The sequence below is a fragment of the Leuciscus leuciscus genome, assembly GCF_965113295.1.
Source record: "Leuciscus leuciscus genome assembly, chromosome: 10".
Lineage (NCBI taxonomy): Eukaryota > Metazoa > Chordata > Actinopteri > Cypriniformes > Leuciscidae > Leuciscus > Leuciscus leuciscus.
In genome coordinates, this window is record NC_138734.1 from 29629520 (window position 1) to 29649689 (window position 20170).

Genomic DNA, 20170 nt, shown 5'->3' on the forward strand with positions numbered 1-20170 from the left:
CCTATCTAAATGTAGGAAAGAAGGTGAATAAGCCCTATTTCAAAAAACGGTGGAGTGTTCCTTTAAGGCAAGAAACATTTTACTATGCCACAAGTAGGGGGTTGATCTCACCCATAGAATCACCTCTGTGTAGTAATATTTGTTTGTAAGAGGGTGCTGAACACTGCTGATGCTGAGTAAACCTTATGTTAAGTTTTAGTATAGTATTGTTGTGTTCTGCTGACCTCTGCAGTTTATTCTATGTAACTGCATATGATTGTGCTCATTTCAGCCAAACATCAGCAGAGCAAACTGCAACAAGATTATAATGCTGTTTACTGATGGAGGTGAGGAGAGAGCAGAGGACGTCTTCAGCAGATACAATATTGACAAAAAGGTGTGTGTGAATGTCACTATCTATCTATCTATCTATCTATCTATCTATCTATCTATCTATCTATCTATCTATCTATCTATCTATCTATCTATCTATCTATCTATCTATATTTGGGGTGACATTTTTATTTTAGGAAAATTAAGAACACATAAATGGAGGATCAAACCTGCAAAATAAATAAATAAGTAAACAAACAAATAAATAAATAAATTCATTCTCTTTAAAACTCTTTCCCCGGATTTCCGTGTTTTCACTGTTATATGGTAGGGGGCGCTATCACGCTTCTGAAAGAGTACAGAATCTCTGGATCAAAACACAGGCGAAGAAGAAACAGAAACAAGCGATAGCATGTTAGCAGAAGCATGTGTAAAATAATGTAATGATCAACATTATACGGCATATAAATCAAAACTGCAGAAAGTTACCAAATGAAATGTCGACCCAGGACGAGGTATAGGACTGTGCAACCTTATATGTTGATGGAATCGATATTCATATAACAAAATATTCTGGTGGCTTAAATAGACTTAAGACTAAGACTAAAAACGTATGAATTATTATTATTTTATTTTTTTTAATGCTGGCGCTGGCTGGCAACTTTTTCAAAAACACTGTCGGGGAAAGAGTTGATTACCTTTTCCTTATTTTTCCTAGTTTTTTTTTCTCTTGTTTTCTGTATTTATTTTTACATTTATTTGTGTTTTTTTACTTTTATTTATTTATTCTTTCATGTAATTATATTTTAATATTTATTTATTTTTTTACTTATTTTTATTTTTTATTTATTTATGCATTCATATATTTATTTTATATTTTTTTCCAGATATATTTATTTATGCTTTTTTTCTTTTTTTCTTTTACATGTGTAACATGTAAATGAGGAAGGCAGTCCTTGCATAGCTTCATTGGTTGAGCACAAAAAACCTTAAAGAACAAATAAATACAAATAAATGAAGAAAGAAAAGTAATACAAAAATTAAGTCAGGATTAAAACATTTAGTTATTTGTTTTTATCAAGTCATTTATTCCTTTATTTATTTTCCTATTATTACATTGATTGATTGATTGATTGATTGATTGAATTTTAACTTTTGCAGGTTTGGTTCTCATTACACATTCCCCTCACATTCTTGTAATGTCTATACATCTTTCCAAGTGTATAATTAGCTAGCTCTAATGCACTGATTTGATTGAAATCATAAGCAGTACAACAAAAACTGCTATGGTGTGCAAATAATTTTTACATTTAAATGTTATAATTCTAAAACATATTTTATATAAACTTATCATATATGGATTCATTAAATGTCCTTAAACAGGCCTCGTCTATCTATTATTTATTTATTTAAATAAGACCCATACATGATCTTTTTGGCATGATACAGTTACAGTGAATTTGTATACTATGCTGTTTGATTGCAGGTGCGAGTGTTCACGTTCTCTGTTGGTCAACACAACTATGACACAGGGCCAATAAAGTGGATGGCCTGTGCTAACAAAGGTAAGTGTTGCTTTGCTCAGTCTGTGTTTGCCCCCTAGTGGCTGAAGTACAAATATAATTCTCACATCTCACAGCCTCTTTAGCAGGCTCAGCATTGGATTGCAAAATAAAAAACAATACATGACACCCCGACGCTATGTTTTCTAGGATATTTCTACGAAATCCCTTCCATTGGAGCCATCCGCATAAACACACAGGTCTGTATGACGCCAAAGCGTTTCTAATGTGATTTGTTTATTTTGATAGTTGCTCTTGTTTAGGAGTATGTGAATGTCCAAGGATGACCTACATTTGATTGCTTTGTGTTGTTTACTGTTGCTTAGGAATATCTAGATGTTTTGAGTAGGCCGATGGTCCTTGCGGATGCTAAACAAGTGCAGTGGACCAATGTTTACCTGGACGCTCTGGTACAACCTTATTCAACAAACGTCATAGAAACCATTTAAAAAGTGTTATATGCTTCATTGTTTTCTGTGTTCTCTTCATGACCTCAGGAGTTGGGCTTAGTCATCACAGGCACACTACCTGTGTTCAACAAGACCAAATCCAGGGTGGGAGAATCTCAGAACCAGGTCAGTCTATCGTTTATCTGGATTTTCCAGCTGGTTTTCCTTGTAAAATAGTTTGGAAACACTCACATATTCTTTATTATTACTGCCTTTTATAATTTAGGGTAAACAAACAGGATATAATTGTATAAAATCTGGAATACATCAGTTTGATATATAAATGATAGATAGGCCTATGTATACAGTACACTACCATTTAAGAGTTTAAGGTCGGTTAGATGTTTTCTTAATTCTCTTTTTTTTCTCCAAGTCACGTATTCTTTCCAAGACTAAGTTTATTAGATAAAAATACAGTAAAACAGTAATATTGTGAAATATTATTACAATTTAAAATAATGGGTTTCTATTTTAACATATTTTAAAATTCATCATTAATCCAGTCTTCTGTCACATTATCCTTCAGAAAGCATTCATATATGCTAATTTGGGAACATTTCTGAGTATTACCAATGCAGACAATGGTCCTGCTGCTTAATATTTTTGTGGAAGTCATGATACTTTTTTATCAGGATTATTTGAATAGAACATTCTAAAGAACAACCTTTATTTATAATATTTTCAAAAAAAAAAAAAAAAATATTCCTACTGAACCTAAACTTGAATGGTAGTGTATATAGTGCTTGGTCAGTTTGCATATATCAGCAGTATTCAAATGGTTCCTTCTGGGCCACGGGACATAATTGCGCCATTTTACCGTTTTTACAGATTAAAGTGAGCAGTGCTTCAAAACAATGGTGCTGTACACAGCACAAGTGCTCAGGGTCGTTTACAGTAATAATCTTATTGCGCTACATCCTCGAATATTTTTATCCAGTGCCTAATGCGCTTCATTCAAGCCCTTTCCGCTCTGTGCGCCTTTCTTTTCTCTCTCGCTATTAGACGTAAAGCGCACATTGAGAGCTGCAGATGACGTGGTTATTTTAACAACAGTAGCAGGAACACGGTGAGCAGCAAAATAGAGCAGCTAAAATGCTGCAGAAAACGAGAATGCAGCAAATACAATTATTTGTATCTGTTACAGATGACTCCGACCGTTTAGGCCTTTAGACGTTTTGTTTTCTTCCATACATTTAGCATTATTAATCAGCATATTAAGAGCATTTCATAATAAACAATGTTATAATTTGGAATATTATTTAGAGATGGCAAGGGAAGACAAAAAACTTTAAAATGACTTGTTAACTTTGTTCTGTGTTCATGATGAGTGTTTTTATTATTAGATTATTTACGGTTTTTGTTTTTAGTAGTTTATTACTTATTACTTAGTAGTTTATAAAAATGGTCCATACTTTTCTTAAGAGGTAAAACCTGCAATCCCATGTTTTCTCAGTCCCAAGGCCTACTATGTTTCATACACGTAGGATATATATATAGCCTAGGTATGATTAAAAAAAATATATATATATACTACTTTAGCTCTTGGGGCCCAGTATTCTCATCTTTGATGACTATTTTGAGTGTTTAGGATTTTTTTCTTCTTTTTTTCCAAGTACTACGGTTGCCTCGATGGAAATTAATAAATGTTCCAAAAAAGTATTGTCCAGACGGGGAGGAAATATAGAAACAGATCCCCTGGTACACATGAATGTACCTCAAAATGTATTTTTAAAAGTAATTCTATATATGTAAAAGGTTTGCATATCGTCTTACACTAACAGTGGCCCATATATAAAATTAAAAGATTATTTTTGATATGTTGTATTTTGATATTGTTATATATAAAAAAAAAAGTTCAACATTTCAAATTGTGCCCTACAAGTCAGAAGCGGGAATATAACATTCGAATGAACACAGAACAGAACACCAGATGTGTCATTAACAAACCCAATTCTCTATTAATAGCTCGATGCTTGGAACAAACTTCTATTTTTGTCACGTTTAATGGGGATAAAGCTACTACTGACGCAAACGTGTAAACTTCATTATCTCTTGAATGTATTAACCATGCGGACAGTGACCTTCTTAGGAACACTACGATAGTAACAGATATGGAAAATAAATATCATAGAGTATCTTATCCTACACTTTCCCAGTTGGAGGTCAAAGGATCAGTACGTTGTCTACTAAACCGATTGACCCTCTGAAAGTTGCCATTACTTTCCACTCGCTGACTGCGTCACTGGGTTCTTTAAATAAGTTTAATATCAGTTTCCAGTATGGATGACGAGAAGCCATTTAGACGTGACACTTTGTAACTTTGCAATGTTTCATAGTGGTTATTTTTGCCAAGTTGAAAAGGTTTGCATGTTGTTGTTATTGTTGTTCTACTAACTCTAATAAGAGTTAGTTGACATGTAGTTGCAAATTAAGAAGAGTATTAGTAGACTGTAGGTTAGGGTTAGTAGAATAAGTTGACTGGTACTTGCAATGTTACTTATAGTCAGTAGAATGTCTGTTGGAGGACCAACAAAATAAAGTGTTGGCAGATATTAAGCAGACAGTCTACTAATACTCTGAGGAGAGTTAGTTGACATGTAGTTGCAAAGTTACTTATAGTTAGTAGAATGTCTAAAGAGGACTATCGAAATAAAGTGTTACCCAGATTTGTTTGTAAATGTCTCTACATTGTATGTCAGAGTGGAAACTTAGTGTTTTTGATTTCTCTTTTAGCATCAGAACCAGTTGATTTTAGGAGTGATGGGGGTGGATGTGTCTCTCGATGATATCAAAAGATTGACGCCCCGCTTCACAGTGAGTACCCGAAACACAAACAATTTCAACTCAAATACTGTCAGCATTTCATCTGGTTGTTGTTCCAGTCTCATAAAAAAGCTAAAAAGGGACCTATTTAAGGGATTCATTCTTTTGACCTAAAAGCTGAAAATTCTGTGATTATTTACTCTAGGACTGTGCCGACTGAAGAATTTTCTAGTCGTCTAGTAGTCGTTCATTTAAACCATTAGTAGACTAATAGCAGGTTTATATTAATTTACTTAAATATACAGTATACTGAGGAGAATACTAAATCATAATGAGCGTTTAATATATAGGCGTAATATTGCCTATTCTGTGCTCAAGCGCACGCATAAAGCTTGCCGCAAAGCGCCAGCAGAAGTAATGATAAAAAAATAGCAAGGAGACATTTAAATTATTTATTAGTAAGCTAGTATTTTATGAGTCGGTATCGGCTGCAAAAATGAAGGCCTTTCATACGGATTACATAAACAGAGAGTATTTCTTTTCAATTTGAATTGGTTTGTTTAAAAGTAGACATTTCAAGCTTTCTATAGATGTATTTCTCATGCATGGTTGGCAAGATGCCTATATGCAGAGTTTCGGTTCATTTTTGTGACGCGCTCCACCGAGACGGCAGAAAGCAAAGCGCATCATGTTTGTTTTCTTTATTTTACAAAAGCACAATTTGATGTTAATGTGAGTTTACCCAAATAAAAGTACAGTTTCGAATGATGTATTACTCTTATCTGTATGACCAAAAATGACTGGGTATTTTAAGTTGTTTCCGCTGTTGTCAGGAAAAAAATGCAAGTGATCGCGCCGGCGCCTCCATTCCATGAAGCGTGCTAATACTTTAGCTTCCACACTAAATATGCGCCTAATAATAGTGCATATTTATCTAGGTTAACGTAAAAGTGAGCGGCCAAGTAAAGGTTTGAGGTCGATGGATGATATGCAAACGTTTGGATTTCCTGTCCGACACACTGTAATTACCACAAGGACCCGCCGTTAACGACCTGTCTCTCACGGATTGTGTGAATTATTATTATTATTACATTTTTTTTGCATCTAAACGACTAATACAATTCAGCCTCTTCTAGTCGACTAACGTTTAGTCTACTATTAGGGGGCAGCCCTGATTTACTCACCCTGTAGTCATTCCAAACCCAAATCCGCCTTTTTTCTGTGGAACAGAAAATAAGATGTTTCAATGAATGTTCACACTGCTCTTTTTACATAAAACAAATGCAAATGAGGATTTGGCTGATGACAAGCTCCAAAAATGACTAAAAAGCACCACAAAAGTATCAAAAAAGTGATTCTTTATTTGTTAATGTCGCCAAAGAGCAATTTTTTTTTTTTTTTGCAAGACCAGCGTACAAAAAAAGACCATTTACAATACATAAAAATAAATAAATAAATAAATAAATAAATTAATTATTTAATTTAATTTAATTTAATTTAATTTAATTTAATTTAATTTAAATAAAATATCATAAAATACTACACAAGACAACAGGACCAAACAACTACCTACTTTCATGTCCACTACTGTTCAAAAGTTTATAGTAATTTTTTTTTTCAGGAAGGACACATTAAATTGGTCAAAGGTGTGTAACTGTTTCCAATATTGTTAATAACAAGAAATGTTACTTCAGCAGCAAATCAGCATATTCAAATTATTTCTATAGGATTATGTGACATCGAAGACATCACAGGAATAAATTACATTTTAAAATATATTCAAATAAAAAAAGGCTCATTTTAAACTGTAATAATTTTTACAATATTACTGTTTTTACTGTATTTTTTATCAAATATGCATGATAGTCTTCTAAGCATTTAATAATCTTACCAACTGCAACATTTTTAACAGTAGGCTAGTGTAGAATAAAATATGAAGTGTCAGATGTGTCGCACCAGTTTGACGTCAAAGACAAGATGTGAGAATTGTATGGCTTCAAAAAACTTGGAATATAGTGCATAAATCACACACACTAATTTTATGGGGCTTTTATGATACTTTCTTCTCAGATTTGGTGCTTGACAGCCCTATTCACTTTCATTGCATGGGCAAAAAAACTTTAGAAAAAAGAAAATCTGGTTTTGGGGCGGCGTGAGGGCAACGAACGACGACGAGTTTTAATTTAGGGTGAACTGTTCCTTGAACGCTAAATAATTCGATTTATAAGGGAACAAAGTGAAACTCATGTGTTAGATGTTTTCTTTGCAGACTCTTTGAGTCGCTGTAATAAGAATAACACGGCATGCATAAGATAAATGCGCTATTGTTCTGCGGTCTGCCGTCTTGCGGTTTCGCCTTCTTACAGTAAGATCGCTCTTAAGAGGACGTAAGCCCTTGTACATTACATCTGTTTGTACTTACATTTGATTTGTAAATGGTTGTGATTTTCTGTTAAGCTCAGAGGAATGTTTCCAGATGAACCGACACATTTGATTAACGCTAAGTGCTCAGGGGTGATTGACAGCTCGGGTCGGCGTTCTCAGGGGATATTAGACAGTACCCCGCTAGTGAGGGATTAACCACCGCATCTCTGAGGAACCAGGTCCATTTGGTCTAAGCAGGGATTTGGGTTTGATGGTGGTCTTCTTATTCGATGTGTCCTCACTATTCTCCTTTTTCCGTTTTGTTTATTTCAGATTGGTCCTAATGGATATTATTTCGCAATTGACCCTAACGGTTACGTGCTGCTCCATCCAAACCTGCAACCAAAGGTACTGAACATTTTCTCCACCCAGATACCTCAAATATGAAATCACAGCACATTTATGACAGAGAAGAGGTTTTAAGGCTGCTTGTGGTGGAGAACCATGACATGCTTGTCTCATGTTAAAACGTTTCTTGCTTGTTTGACATCTATTTGACAACATCTGTAGTTCTTGTATCTCTCTCTCTCTCTCTCTCTCTCTCTCTCTCTCTCTCTCTCTCTCTTTCTTTCTGTGTGTATATATATATATATATATATATATATATATCTCCCCTTCCTTGGTTATGTATATGTGCTGCATATTTATGTTCATTCTCACCTCTTAAACCATGTGTTCATGTGCACATTTAAATCAAGAATGTAACCAAATTTTGAAGATTACGCCCAATTGAAATCCCAAACTGAGTATTACTATTCTGAATATTCTCCTTCCCAATATATATGCTATATTAGATATGACATGGATGTTAAATTAAATATAGTGTCTACTGGCGACCTAAAGTCTATTTTTTGGAGAAATAACACCATATATACTACCTTTCAAAGGTTTGGGGTCAGTAAGGTTTTTTATTTTATTATTTTTATTAAATAAATACTTTTATTCAGCAACAATGAATTAAATTGATAGAGTAACCATATACTTTGACTTTGTTACAAAAAAAATATTAAAATAAATGCTGTTCCTTTGAACTTTTTATTTCTCAAAGATTCCTGGAAAGAAAGAAAAAAAATCACTGTTTCCACAAAAGTAATGAGCAGCACAAATGTTTTCAATGTTTTCATTGAGTAATGATGCTGACAATTCAGCTTTGCCGTTACAGGCATAAAATACATTTTAAAACAGTTATTGTAAATTGTAATGATTTCACTAAATAATAAATGAAAAGTTCTGTCAAAAAACTCTAAATGGTTTGGCGCAGGCTGATAGGTCCTTAACTCAATCTGCCTGCAATCACATCTTTCTGTATAGGGCACAGCTGATTGGATCCTGCTGTATCAGCAGCCAATGAGCTTGCTGCCCAACTTTCAAATACTTGGTCAGCGTCTGCGTAGCAGTTTGCAGTGCGCGTTCAGAAACCCTCAACCTTCCCCAGCTCCACCTGTATAGATCTGCTACAGGTAATTCATGTACGCTATATTGTACAGAAGCAGCATGTCTTACTTGCTCACAGCAGCATGTCCTGTACTTGCTCTGCAGCAGCAGCAATAACAGCAGCAATAACAGCTGCAGCAGTGTAGTATAGCAGATCTATTTCTCCAAAACTAAACATATTAACATACCATGCCAAACCCTTTGAGAGTTATCATGACAGAACTGTTTTACTGCATTTTTTATCAAATAAGTATAAGAGACTTAAATGTCTTACCGACTCCAAACTTTTGAACTATAGTGTAATCTAGAGCTATGCAAATCTTATCATATATTAATATAAAGCATCTTTTTCATAATATTGTATTGATGCTTGAAGTCATTGTATCAGTATTTTTATTTTATTTATCTCCCACAGTTCCACCACATAAGAAAAAAAATTATTTGGTAAATCAGAATTATGATATATTAGGGTAATAAGTATGTCATACAAAACCATATTATTAGATAAAAAGTCTTAATTATAATATTAAAAATAATAATTATGACAAAGTTGTGATAAAATTTGACACTTTTGCCAATTTTACCGATATGTTGTAATATTTGTCATATTTATTTGTGTTATTTGACGGATATACAGTAGGTTTCCATATAGGTGATGCATCGTGATGCATTAAATTATGTGTTGCACATTGCAATACCCAGCCCTAATATTATCCCTTCTGTTTTTCTTCCATTCATACGTTTTTATAGTTAAAACCATATTACATTTGTCTATCTTATGAAACAAAGAGGAAGATTAAGCAGCTGCGAGTGTTTCAGCTAATATCATTATTGACAAGTGTGTATGACCTCATATGTAAAGCTGTAGATTTAGAATGTATGAACATGCATTTGCGGTGTGTAAACAGGCGCTCATATAGCTTTTCCTTTGGATCGGAGCATGCAGCCCCTCTTCTGGGTGAGCTTTGCACATAACCTTTGCAAATCGCCCAAAGTAATGCACGTGCTTCTGGCAGCGAACCTGCATATATGTTTCTCAATGCAACTCAACTACAATTTTTACATATCAGTCTATTTGCAGGTCCCTTTGATTCTGGTATCCCACCACACACATGGGCCGGTCTGTATTTCATCTTTTAAATAAAGAATGTGAAGGAGAAAAGAGATCACGTGTGTGCGTTCAGGGTCATAGTTTATCCTCAGTCTGGATGGTAAAAGCACCGTCCATCACCTAGTCTTAGACAACCCCAGCCCACCATGACACCCTCGCAAGTTAAGGAGGAAAATGCATTAAATATATTACGTCTGGTCGGACATAGATTGCAAATCGTTTAGACATTTTCTGATTTAAGCTCAATATGCAATCGCAAAGAGTTATACATGTGCAGGGCTCAACAATAAGGATGACTCGGGGGCCAGTGTAAGATCTTACGTTCATCGTAAACATTTGGTTTAGTTTGATGTATTTATGTTATGTAATTATGCTAATTGAAGGATGTATCCAAGGTAACGTTATCTAGCCTGCTAATGTAGTACTTTGTTGGAATTTGTTGCGAATTTGACTGTGATAGTAATGGAAGTGTCAAACAAATCAGTAATGTTTTGCACTGTACTGTATACCATTGGTTCCCAACAGGGGGGTCGCGGCCCACAAGGGGGCCTCAGCGAGCTCTGTGGGGGGTCGCGTCATATTTTGAAAAGTTTTGAGCAATTTGTATTAAATAAAAGTCCTTAACTTTTTTCTGTTCAAAATGTATATAATGAGCGAGTTCATCATGAATCCATTTTCCAAACCGTGTTTTTGTCTTATCCTGAATCACTATGGTACACCTATAATAAGTGATTACATTGGGACTATTTTACCCTGGTTCGGATCGCTGCCGCTGCGGAGTAGCCCAGTACCTGCGTGACTCGTCATAGACGCACACAGAGAGAGAAGTAGTTCCGGCTACAATGTTCTTCCGAAAGACGCATTATTCTGTTAATAAACGCATGTTTGTTATCGCTCGCTATAGCGCCAAAAGCCTAAAAAATAAAGCCTCACATTGATAAAGCCTCACAAATAACATGCAAGTATTGAGGCCCCAGACAGAAGTCATTTAGTAATAGCCTATATTCATTATATTTTTACCTACACACAAGTGTGAATACTGATATTTTTGTTATTGCATTTAAAATAGGGCAAATTTATAGGCTACTCCTAGGCTTACATTTTTAAATTACAAAGGGCCTACTAATGTTTTGTTATTGTATTTTCAATATTATAGGCTATTATTTGTGCATAAACATATCTGTTTATAGTAAACATACCGTTTGTTTGAAAACAACATATTTTGTCATCCTTGCTGCAAGCTTACAAGAGCGATAATATAATTAAATGTGAAGGGGGGCCCTAAAATATTTTCTTGGGAAAAAGGGGGTCTCAGACAAAAAAAGGTTGGGAACCACTGCTGTATACCATTCCTTTCAAAAAAAAAAAAAAAGTGTTTGAATTCATAGTCATATGGAGTTACATGTTTTTATGTATATTTTATGTTTTTATTATTATTGTTAATCAAAAACCTTTTGAATTAGCTCTATTATTTTATTAATTTTATTAAGTAAAATTGTAAAAATTGTTTTAAATTAATTAAAAATGTCTCTTTTTAAGAAGATTAAATCAACTCAAATTGTATACACTAACATTCAAAAGTTTGGGGTCAGTACAATTTATTTATTTATTATTTTAAAGACAGTAATACTTTTTTTTTTTTCAGTGATGCATTGAATAGATAAAAATTGGCACTGTTACAAAAATGTCTAATCTATTTTACTCTATTTCAAATAGATGCTCTTTATTTGAACTTTCTATTCAGTAAATTAATCACAGTAAAAAAAATAAATAAAAAAAAAGCAAGACAACTGTTTTCAACATGGATAATAATAAGAAATGTTATTTGAGAACCAAATCAGCATATTAGAAGGATTTCTGAAGGATCATGTGACACTGAAGACTGGAGTAATACGTTTTATTTATACATAAAAAGAATATGTTTTATTTATAAAGCGCGAGCTGACAGAGCGTGCTGATATGTTAATTTGCAAGTCATCGACATAACAGTTGATAGCTGAGACCATAACTATGGATAATGTGACCAAGAGGTAACAAATAAATATGGAACAGAAGTGGTCCAAGAACAGAGCCTTGAGGGACACCTTGAGAGAGAGAGAACACATGAGAAGATTTGAAGTTTTGGACAGTAATAAAACATTGTCTATCAGTGAGATATGATATAAACCAAGATAAACCACTACCAAATAAGACAACCAAAATCAGCAGATATTAGGAGGTCATTAGTAATTTTTACCAATGCTGGTTCAATGCTGTGGCCTGACCGAAAGCCAGATTGATAGGGATCAAGAAGAATGTTAGCAGAGAGATGAGCTTGTAGCTGCGAGGCAACTACTTTTTCAAGCAGCTTAGAAACTAAAGGAAAATTAGATATAGGTCTGAAATTATTCATAACAGAAGAATCTAGCCCTGGTTTCTTTCAAATAGGAGTGACCGCAGCCATTTTTAATGATAGCGGGACAGACCCAGAAGAAATGGAACAGTTGATCAAATGAGCAATAGGAGATGAGATTTCAGATAGGCAGCTTTTAAGAAGTGAGGTGCTAGATCTAACTGACAAGTAGATAAGCTAGTTTGAGCAATTAGGTCACTAACAGAAGATGGGCTGGTAAGAGTAAAGCTAAAGAGGATGTGCTTTATGGGCTGAGGTGAGAACCAGTTAGAGGTAACTTCTGAGTTTGATGAAAATGTTTCATAAAAAGTGGAGGAAGGAGTTGCAGAGGTCAATTTAGCCGGTAGTAAGGTGCGTTTAGGGGTTAACACGTTTGTTAAAAGTTAAAAATAATTTCTTAGGTCTACTTTTAGCAGTGGTAATTATGGAGGAGTAGTATGCTGTGCAGACTTGTATTTTAGCTGGTGAGATTTAACATTGTGATAATAGTAGTTTGGTGAAGAGGTTCAGGAAGAGGGAAATCAAATCTAACTGTTATCAGCTTATTATCAGAAATACCAGTTTGTGAGCCATATACAGAGACATTATTAATTCCTGAAGTGCAAACAAGATCAAGTGTGTGACCACGCCAGTGAGTAGGAAAGTCGGCATGTTGTACAAGACTGAAATTATCCAAAGTTTATGTAAGGTCATTGGCATTAGAACAGACAGAGCCAAAACGGATATTGAAATCACCAAGCAGGATGACATGATGACGGGATAACATAAGAGGATGCAGCATAGGCCAGAGTAAGTAGTTCATTGAGTTCAGAGACAAAAATCTAACAGAGACTTATGCTGCGTTCACACCGGACGCGAATAGCGCGTCAAATTCGCGCCTGCCGCGTCTAGTTTGACGCTTGACCACTTTGTGTTAATTCGCGTGTCTAACGCGCGTAAAAACAAAAGTTTGAAGCGAAATTTACGCGCGTCAGAGGTGAAAGTTTTGGCGGCCATCTTTTTTAGATGTTTATCGAGCATTAGCGTTAGCATTAATCGAGAGAGTCATCGCTCGTATATGCTCTGGAGAGCAGAAACAGCTGCGTAGGGGACATCGTCGCTGTACTCGGGTCCACCAGACCCTCCAGAGGGTTTCAGGAGTTTCACAATTTGCTCCAGGAGCTAGGTTTGGTGGACCTAACGTTGAGGACACTGACGAGGACAGTGTAGGCCGTGAGGCCTCGGCCTCGAGTGGTCGCTGCCTGACGAGCCCGCGCTCTACAGCCCGGCGCGAGGTTCACCCTCGCCCGCACCCACCTAATCTGTCATTTATTTTTGTTTTGATAATAAATGGAGTCAGCCTCCAAAAGTGAAACCTGTCCTGTGATTTTTGTTTTTATACACTAAATTGTGTTTGTTGTCTTTACATTAGAATAATAATGTTTCATATAATCTAGAATAGATATGGAATAAATAGCATTCAATACAAAATGAGTATCTCTCATATATTGAAATCGAGTTTTTATGTGAAAGATTTGCTTTGTTGTGCATTTTAGTCATATTACAAAATAATTTATTGAGGCCAAACATAAAATAACATTATAAACTGTCACTTCACCACGTGACAGCAGCAAGCAGGCTCCTGATTGGTTAACGCGGCGCGAATTGACGCAGAAGTTCAGATTTTTCAACTCGGGCGGCAGACGCGAATTCGCGTCAAACACGAGAATGCACAAATAGCACTACATAAAACATTCGCGCGTAACGCGCTTAACGCGCCAGACGCTCAATTCGCGCGAACTTGACGCGCGAATGAGGCGTATTCGCGTCTACCGCGCCGCGCTCTACGCCTCATTCGCGCCGCAGGAATTTTTTACACGCGTAACGCGTCTTTGCATTGACTTAACATTGAAATCACTCGCGCCTGACGCGCTATTCGCGTCCGGTGTGAACGCACCATTAGAAGGACGATATATTAATATGATCCATCGCTCTACCAGGCGATGCAGTAATGATGCTGAAAATTCAGCTTTGCCATTACAGGAGTAAATTACATTTTATAAATATGATTAGAATTAAAAATAGTTATAATTGTAAAATTATAATAATATTTCAAAATATTATGCATAAAAATTAAACAATCGTTAAACCCCAAACTTTAAAACAGTAGTGTATATATATTTTCTGATGCATAAAATATTCAATAGTACAAAATTATATTATCTTTTTGAGAAATTTTATTTGAGAGATTTCTTCGCTCTTTCAGCTGTATATGCTTGAGAACGCCTGTTTTGTAAATCGGGGCAAGTGCTGAAACATGTCAGTGTTATTGCTGAAATTTGAGGTCAGAGACATACAATGTTTGCTGTTAAATATACACAAAAATAACAAAGCTCCAGGTCTTATATATGGAGAGTATTAACTTCAATCCACAAGCCTGTCAAATCAAACATACAGAACACATTTCCAGCCTTGGCGTCAGTAAGAACGAGTGTTATGACATATTTCCATCTTGCCTCAAAGATCCATCCTCCAGCTTTTGGTTTAAAAGAAACAACATAGACTCTGAGGTTCCTTCCCCTCTCTGTCACTTCGTATGGGGAAAGCCTTTGAAAACCCTTTACCGAAACAAACTCGTAACATACTTTGCAAACAATGCTCTTTTTAATGAGCTCATCTACATTGGTAAAGGCAATAAAAAATGCAAGTGCCATTACAAACATAAACGCCAGTGTTATTGCTCCCAGCGGACTCCATGTGCGGAACGGTTGGTTTTACTTTAGTTTGGCGAGCCGACTCTGATCACATCTGAAGGCTTGATCTCTCAAGTACAGATGTTGAGATGCTATCGGGTACGGCCGCAGATCAAGCAGGCTGATTGGGAGAGACACATAGGCATGGATTGAATCTCTGAACCGTGGATGCCGTACTTAACCCTGAGCAGCGCTGATATGCAAACACAAGCCCCTAAACCATGGGGTGCCAGATCTACTGGAAACAGTTCAAAGTGCTCCACCACTGTATCCAACGGTGCAAAACACATGACTGAATTTGTCGGCTAAAGTTAAGAGAAAACGACCACTTCGAACAAACTTTGGAGAGTCTTTCAGGGAGACTTTGAACATTGCAGGAAGAGCTAATTTGATTTTGACAGTGTAGAAATTGAACAAACCTTCATAGTATGTCAGCCATATGTTGTCTGCTCGCCAGAGAGCCAAATAATTGTGTTCAAACAGTAGGAAGGCCTACACGATGGGAATCGATTTATAGTGTGCACTTTTATTTCTTTCAAACCTTCTCATCTATGATGGATTGCCGTGTTTTACAATAACAGCATTGTTAACAAGTGTGGTCTCTTTCAATGCTTAAGTCAGTTTTTGGCACCCATAAATAACTCTCTTTCTGTTTCCATGCACTGAAATCCTCTCCATATATCTCACTAGAACAGGATTCTGAGCCGTCACCGCAGGCTAAGTAAAAAGCTGGCTCTTACGTTCCCTGAGGTGAGACCTTGCAAACTGTGGTAGATCCAGTTAGTCTTGTCATAGAAATAGAGAGAAATAGTGCTAAATAGCTTGTTTAACTCTTTATATCTGTAGTATGATATCTAGTATGCCTACCTAACCATAATCTTAGAGGTCTTGTAGTGTATGTATTACTCAAAATCATTGCTGAGCTCCTTTGTAGTTCCAGAACCCAAAATCTCGGTGATAGTTACGTAACGCTACATATAGCTACACTGTGCACAACACATATGATTGAATGCAATCATTTTTTATAATGATTGCATAAATATAATTTGATCAGTTCAAAAGTTTGGGGTACGATTTTTCATGTTTCTGTGCTAAAGCTGCATTATTTGATCAATAAAGTAAAAAATATTGTGAAATATTATTACATTATTAAAATAATATATATATATATATATATATATATACATATATATATATATATATATATATATACATATATATATATATATATATATATATATATATTTAGATTTTAGATTTTCAGCAGCAATTACTCCAGTCGTCAGTGACACATAATTCTTCAGAAATCATTTTAAAATGCTGATTTGATGCTCATTTAGTATTATTTTCAGTTGAAAATAGCTGTGCTGCTTAATATTTTTATAGAAACTGTGATGCATTTTCCAAAAAAAAAGTAATTTATTTGAAATACAATATTTCTAGCAATTTAAATGTCTGTACTGTCCTTTTTGATGATTAAATGCTTAAATTATCTTAAATTAAAGTATTAATAATAAAAAAAAAAATACTGAACCCAAACTTTTTTTACTTTTTAAACTTTTAGTTGCATAATACATAATCTCTCTCTCTCTCTCTCTCTCTCTCTCTCTCTCTCTCTCTCTCTCTCTCTCTCTATATATATATATATATATATATATAAAAATGTGTACATATTTATTTATACACACACACACATACACACATAGTGGGAACCAGCATTCAAAACACAGCATATGTTTATGATCAGTCATGCTGGTGTATTGAGCAGGGATATGACTTCAGTAAGTGTGTGTAATGGTTATCAGGAGTGCTAGCATGCCATCTGATGTTTGTTTGTGTCTACAGAGTGAGAGTTCACTGAGATATTTCCTGTCTGGCGGATCAGAAAGATAATGGTTTTTATTTGTTCCAACCATTACCAGATATACTGGAGAGTTCAGCCTAATGTAGCACGTTCAGCACTTGCATCCAATGCATATCTCAAGCAGTTGGTATTCATGTCATGTGCTTGTAATCTTAAAGGATTCAGTAATGATTTCTTCATATGGCAGGTCTGTGTTCTCACTTGACCTCCATTTGTAATGCGAACAACAAAAAGATGATTTACTGTCCAAGTGAAAGCACACGAGTGAAAAATGAGAAGGAGAAAAGGGAAAGGAAAACATTTGCTGAAACGGTAACATTGCCTGTCCCACAGTGGCGTTATGGGGAAATGGACATGCCTGACATGTTTCGTCAAATTCTGCTGCTTTTTTGGCTTCTAATTGGCCAAAAGTTGCCTTTTTCTTCTTTCAACTTTTCCTTTCCAATAAATTTTTTTTTACTTCACATTTTTTGTATAACATAGATTTATTTAAATGATAATTTGTTAGGATCTCTGATAAAAAAAAATCTATCATACATCTGTTTTGTGTCATATGTTTTGTAAAACGTCTCGGTTACTGAAGGAGGGAACGGAGACGTAGTCGACGTGTCGACTGATTGGGATCACGCTTAGGGAGCCTGTCATCAGTATTGTTAAAACGAGCCAATGCACACATTGGCATGCGAGCTTTGCATCCACGCTCCGCCCCACAGCGCGGGTACAAATACGGAAGTGGATGCACGCACCACTTGTTTTTCGCTGAAGAGCCGAGCGGAGCCCGGAGTCAGTGGTGGTCCAGCAATAGTGGCGACGGGACTACGGCTCCGTTCCCTCCTTTGGGGAGGGACGTAGTCGACGTGTCGACTGATTGGGATCCCTATTAAAACGCCACTAGTGCTGCCACCTTCCAGTGCCTCGACGAAAGCCTCCTGACCCCCCGCATTATTGAGGTGGAGATAGGACAGGGCTTAGGCCAGGAAAGTCACTGATGTTCCGCAAGACCCACTCTGTTAGACTTGGATAACACTTGGAAAGCGTGCCCTTTCGATGGAAGGAGGGACGCTACGGAAGCCACATCCAGCCTGCAGGGAGGTAACATGTGGAAGATACATGTGGAATTATCGGGCAGTACAACATATGGAATGTCACTGAGGTGGCTCCAGCCTATAACAGGGGGGAGACTCAACCATCAGCGACGGCAGAGGAAACTCTGCCAAGGGAAAGACACAGGCTCACCTCAGGGAGCTGTACAGTGGAGAATACACATATGGGATCGCCGTAGGGATCACAACATATGGACCCAGCCTAGCACAAGTTCCACCAGTGCATACAAGTGGTAGGCCTAGCATCGGACGCTCTGGGTCTGCCTCCTCCGGGGGCAGTGCTTGCAGGTTGACCACCTGTTCCCGAAAGGGAGTGGTAGGAACCTTGGGCACATATCCAGGCTGGGGTCTCAGGATAACGTGAGTAGATAACGTCTACTACGCCCGAATTCCAGGCACGATTCGTTGACCGAAAATGCGTGCAGGTCCCCTACCCTCTTGATGGAGGCCAAAGCAAGCAGGAGAACTGTTTTTAAAGACAGGACTTTTAACTCAGCTGCCTGCAGTGGCTCAAAGGGAGGTCTTTGCAGTGCAGTCAGCACCACAGATTCAGTCTCCTCGCTCCCCTCAGGAACCTGACGATCAGGTCATGCTTTCCCACAGATATCCTATCCACTGCATCGTGATGTGCGGCAATAGAGGCAACATACACTTTGAGGGTGGAGGGAGACAGCCCTCGCTCCAACCCATCTTGCAGGAAAGAAAGCACGGCACCGATCAAACACCTTCGGGGGTCTTCTTGGTGAGAAGAACATCACTCAACGAACAGATTCCACTTCAGAGGGTAAGCATGCCTCGTAGCCGAGTCTGATGGTACGGAGGAGCCAGCTGGACTGGTTGGGAAGCACTCTCCAGGCTTCCACAAACCAAGTCAGGGGGACCAAAGGCACCACAGACGTACCCGGGGTGGGGCAGCGAGGTGGAGGACAGGGACCTGGCTCGGAAAGCCGAGCCTCATGCCTTCCGGAAGGCTCGGAAGGCATGAGCGCACAGCCAAGGCTACCCTCGTGCATGTCCATGAGCGCTTTGGCCTGATAGACCTGGAGCAACACCAAGGCATACAAAGAGGCTGCAATCGTCATCCTGTCCTCTGTAGAGACCCCGAATGAAACGTCTGGTCGGTCCATTACATAAGGACCAGCGCACTCAATGGGGGACTCCACCGGCTGCAGTGTGATGGAGGAGTGAGGAGCTCACAAGGAATGGTTACTGGGCGGGACATGAACCATCCACAAAAGCTGCTTCAGTGTGCTGTAAACCCAAACACGTGATGCAACAATTGTGACCGTCAGAGGGGGACAGGGAACAACCGCATCCAGAAACGTATGGGTGGAATGACATCTTGAAAAAGATGCAAACGCACCTGTGTTGCTCTTTCAGGAAATGAAAAAAAAACTCTCAACAGTGCCGGAGCACACAGGGGAATGATCGTGGCAACACTGCAGGGATGGTGCAGCCTGTACCAGTGAAGCACTCACTCTCTTCGCCCTCAACCGGCCGTCAGACAGACAATCACAAACAGAAATGTGATGCTGTTAAAACAGCAGTTGAGAGCTCAGAAAGCTCGCGACCACCGCTGCACTCGCGCTGTAGAACCACCAGCACCGGGAGAGACTTCCTGAAGAAGCACACTCACTCATTGTAATAAAACAAAACTCTTCAGAGACATCGACATGAAGACCGGGTGGCTCCGAACTGAAAGACAAGTGGTGTGTGCATCCACTTCCGTATTTATACCCGCACTGCTGGGCGGAGCGTGGATGCAAAGCTTGCACGCTATGTGTGCATTGGCTCGTTTTAACAATACTCGAAGATGACAGGCTCCCTAAGAGTGATCCCAATCAGTCGACACGTCTACTACGTCGAACGTGAGCGACTGAAGGGGAACTGGCACTGCCTGTGTATTTCTGGATAAGGGGGGATTTGGGTGGGACACACTGGAACTTGTATAAATCTTTCTTTCCTGTTTATAAAAATACTGCTGCCTGGTCAACATATTCGGCATTAAAGTTGTTTGGACTGGC

General features: G+C 37.5%; 1 protein-coding gene across 2 annotated transcripts in view; it reads left to right on the forward strand.

Moving 5' to 3' along the window:
* The window catches only part of LOC309507521 (voltage-dependent calcium channel subunit alpha-2/delta-1), a 107264-nt gene that overhangs the window by 60000 nt on the left and 27094 nt on the right, over positions 1-20170 (forward strand). For both annotated transcript variants that reach the window (XM_082181773.1, XM_082181774.1), the window contains exons 12-18: positions 272-376; positions 1799-1877; positions 2025-2074; positions 2201-2284; positions 2372-2449; positions 5057-5137; positions 7784-7858. In XM_082181773.1, the coding sequence (XP_082037899.1) occupies positions 272-376; positions 1799-1877; positions 2025-2074; positions 2201-2284; positions 2372-2449; positions 5057-5137; positions 7784-7858 (552 nt within the window). The remainder of the gene's footprint in view (positions 1-271; positions 377-1798; positions 1878-2024; positions 2075-2200; positions 2285-2371; positions 2450-5056; positions 5138-7783; positions 7859-20170) is intronic.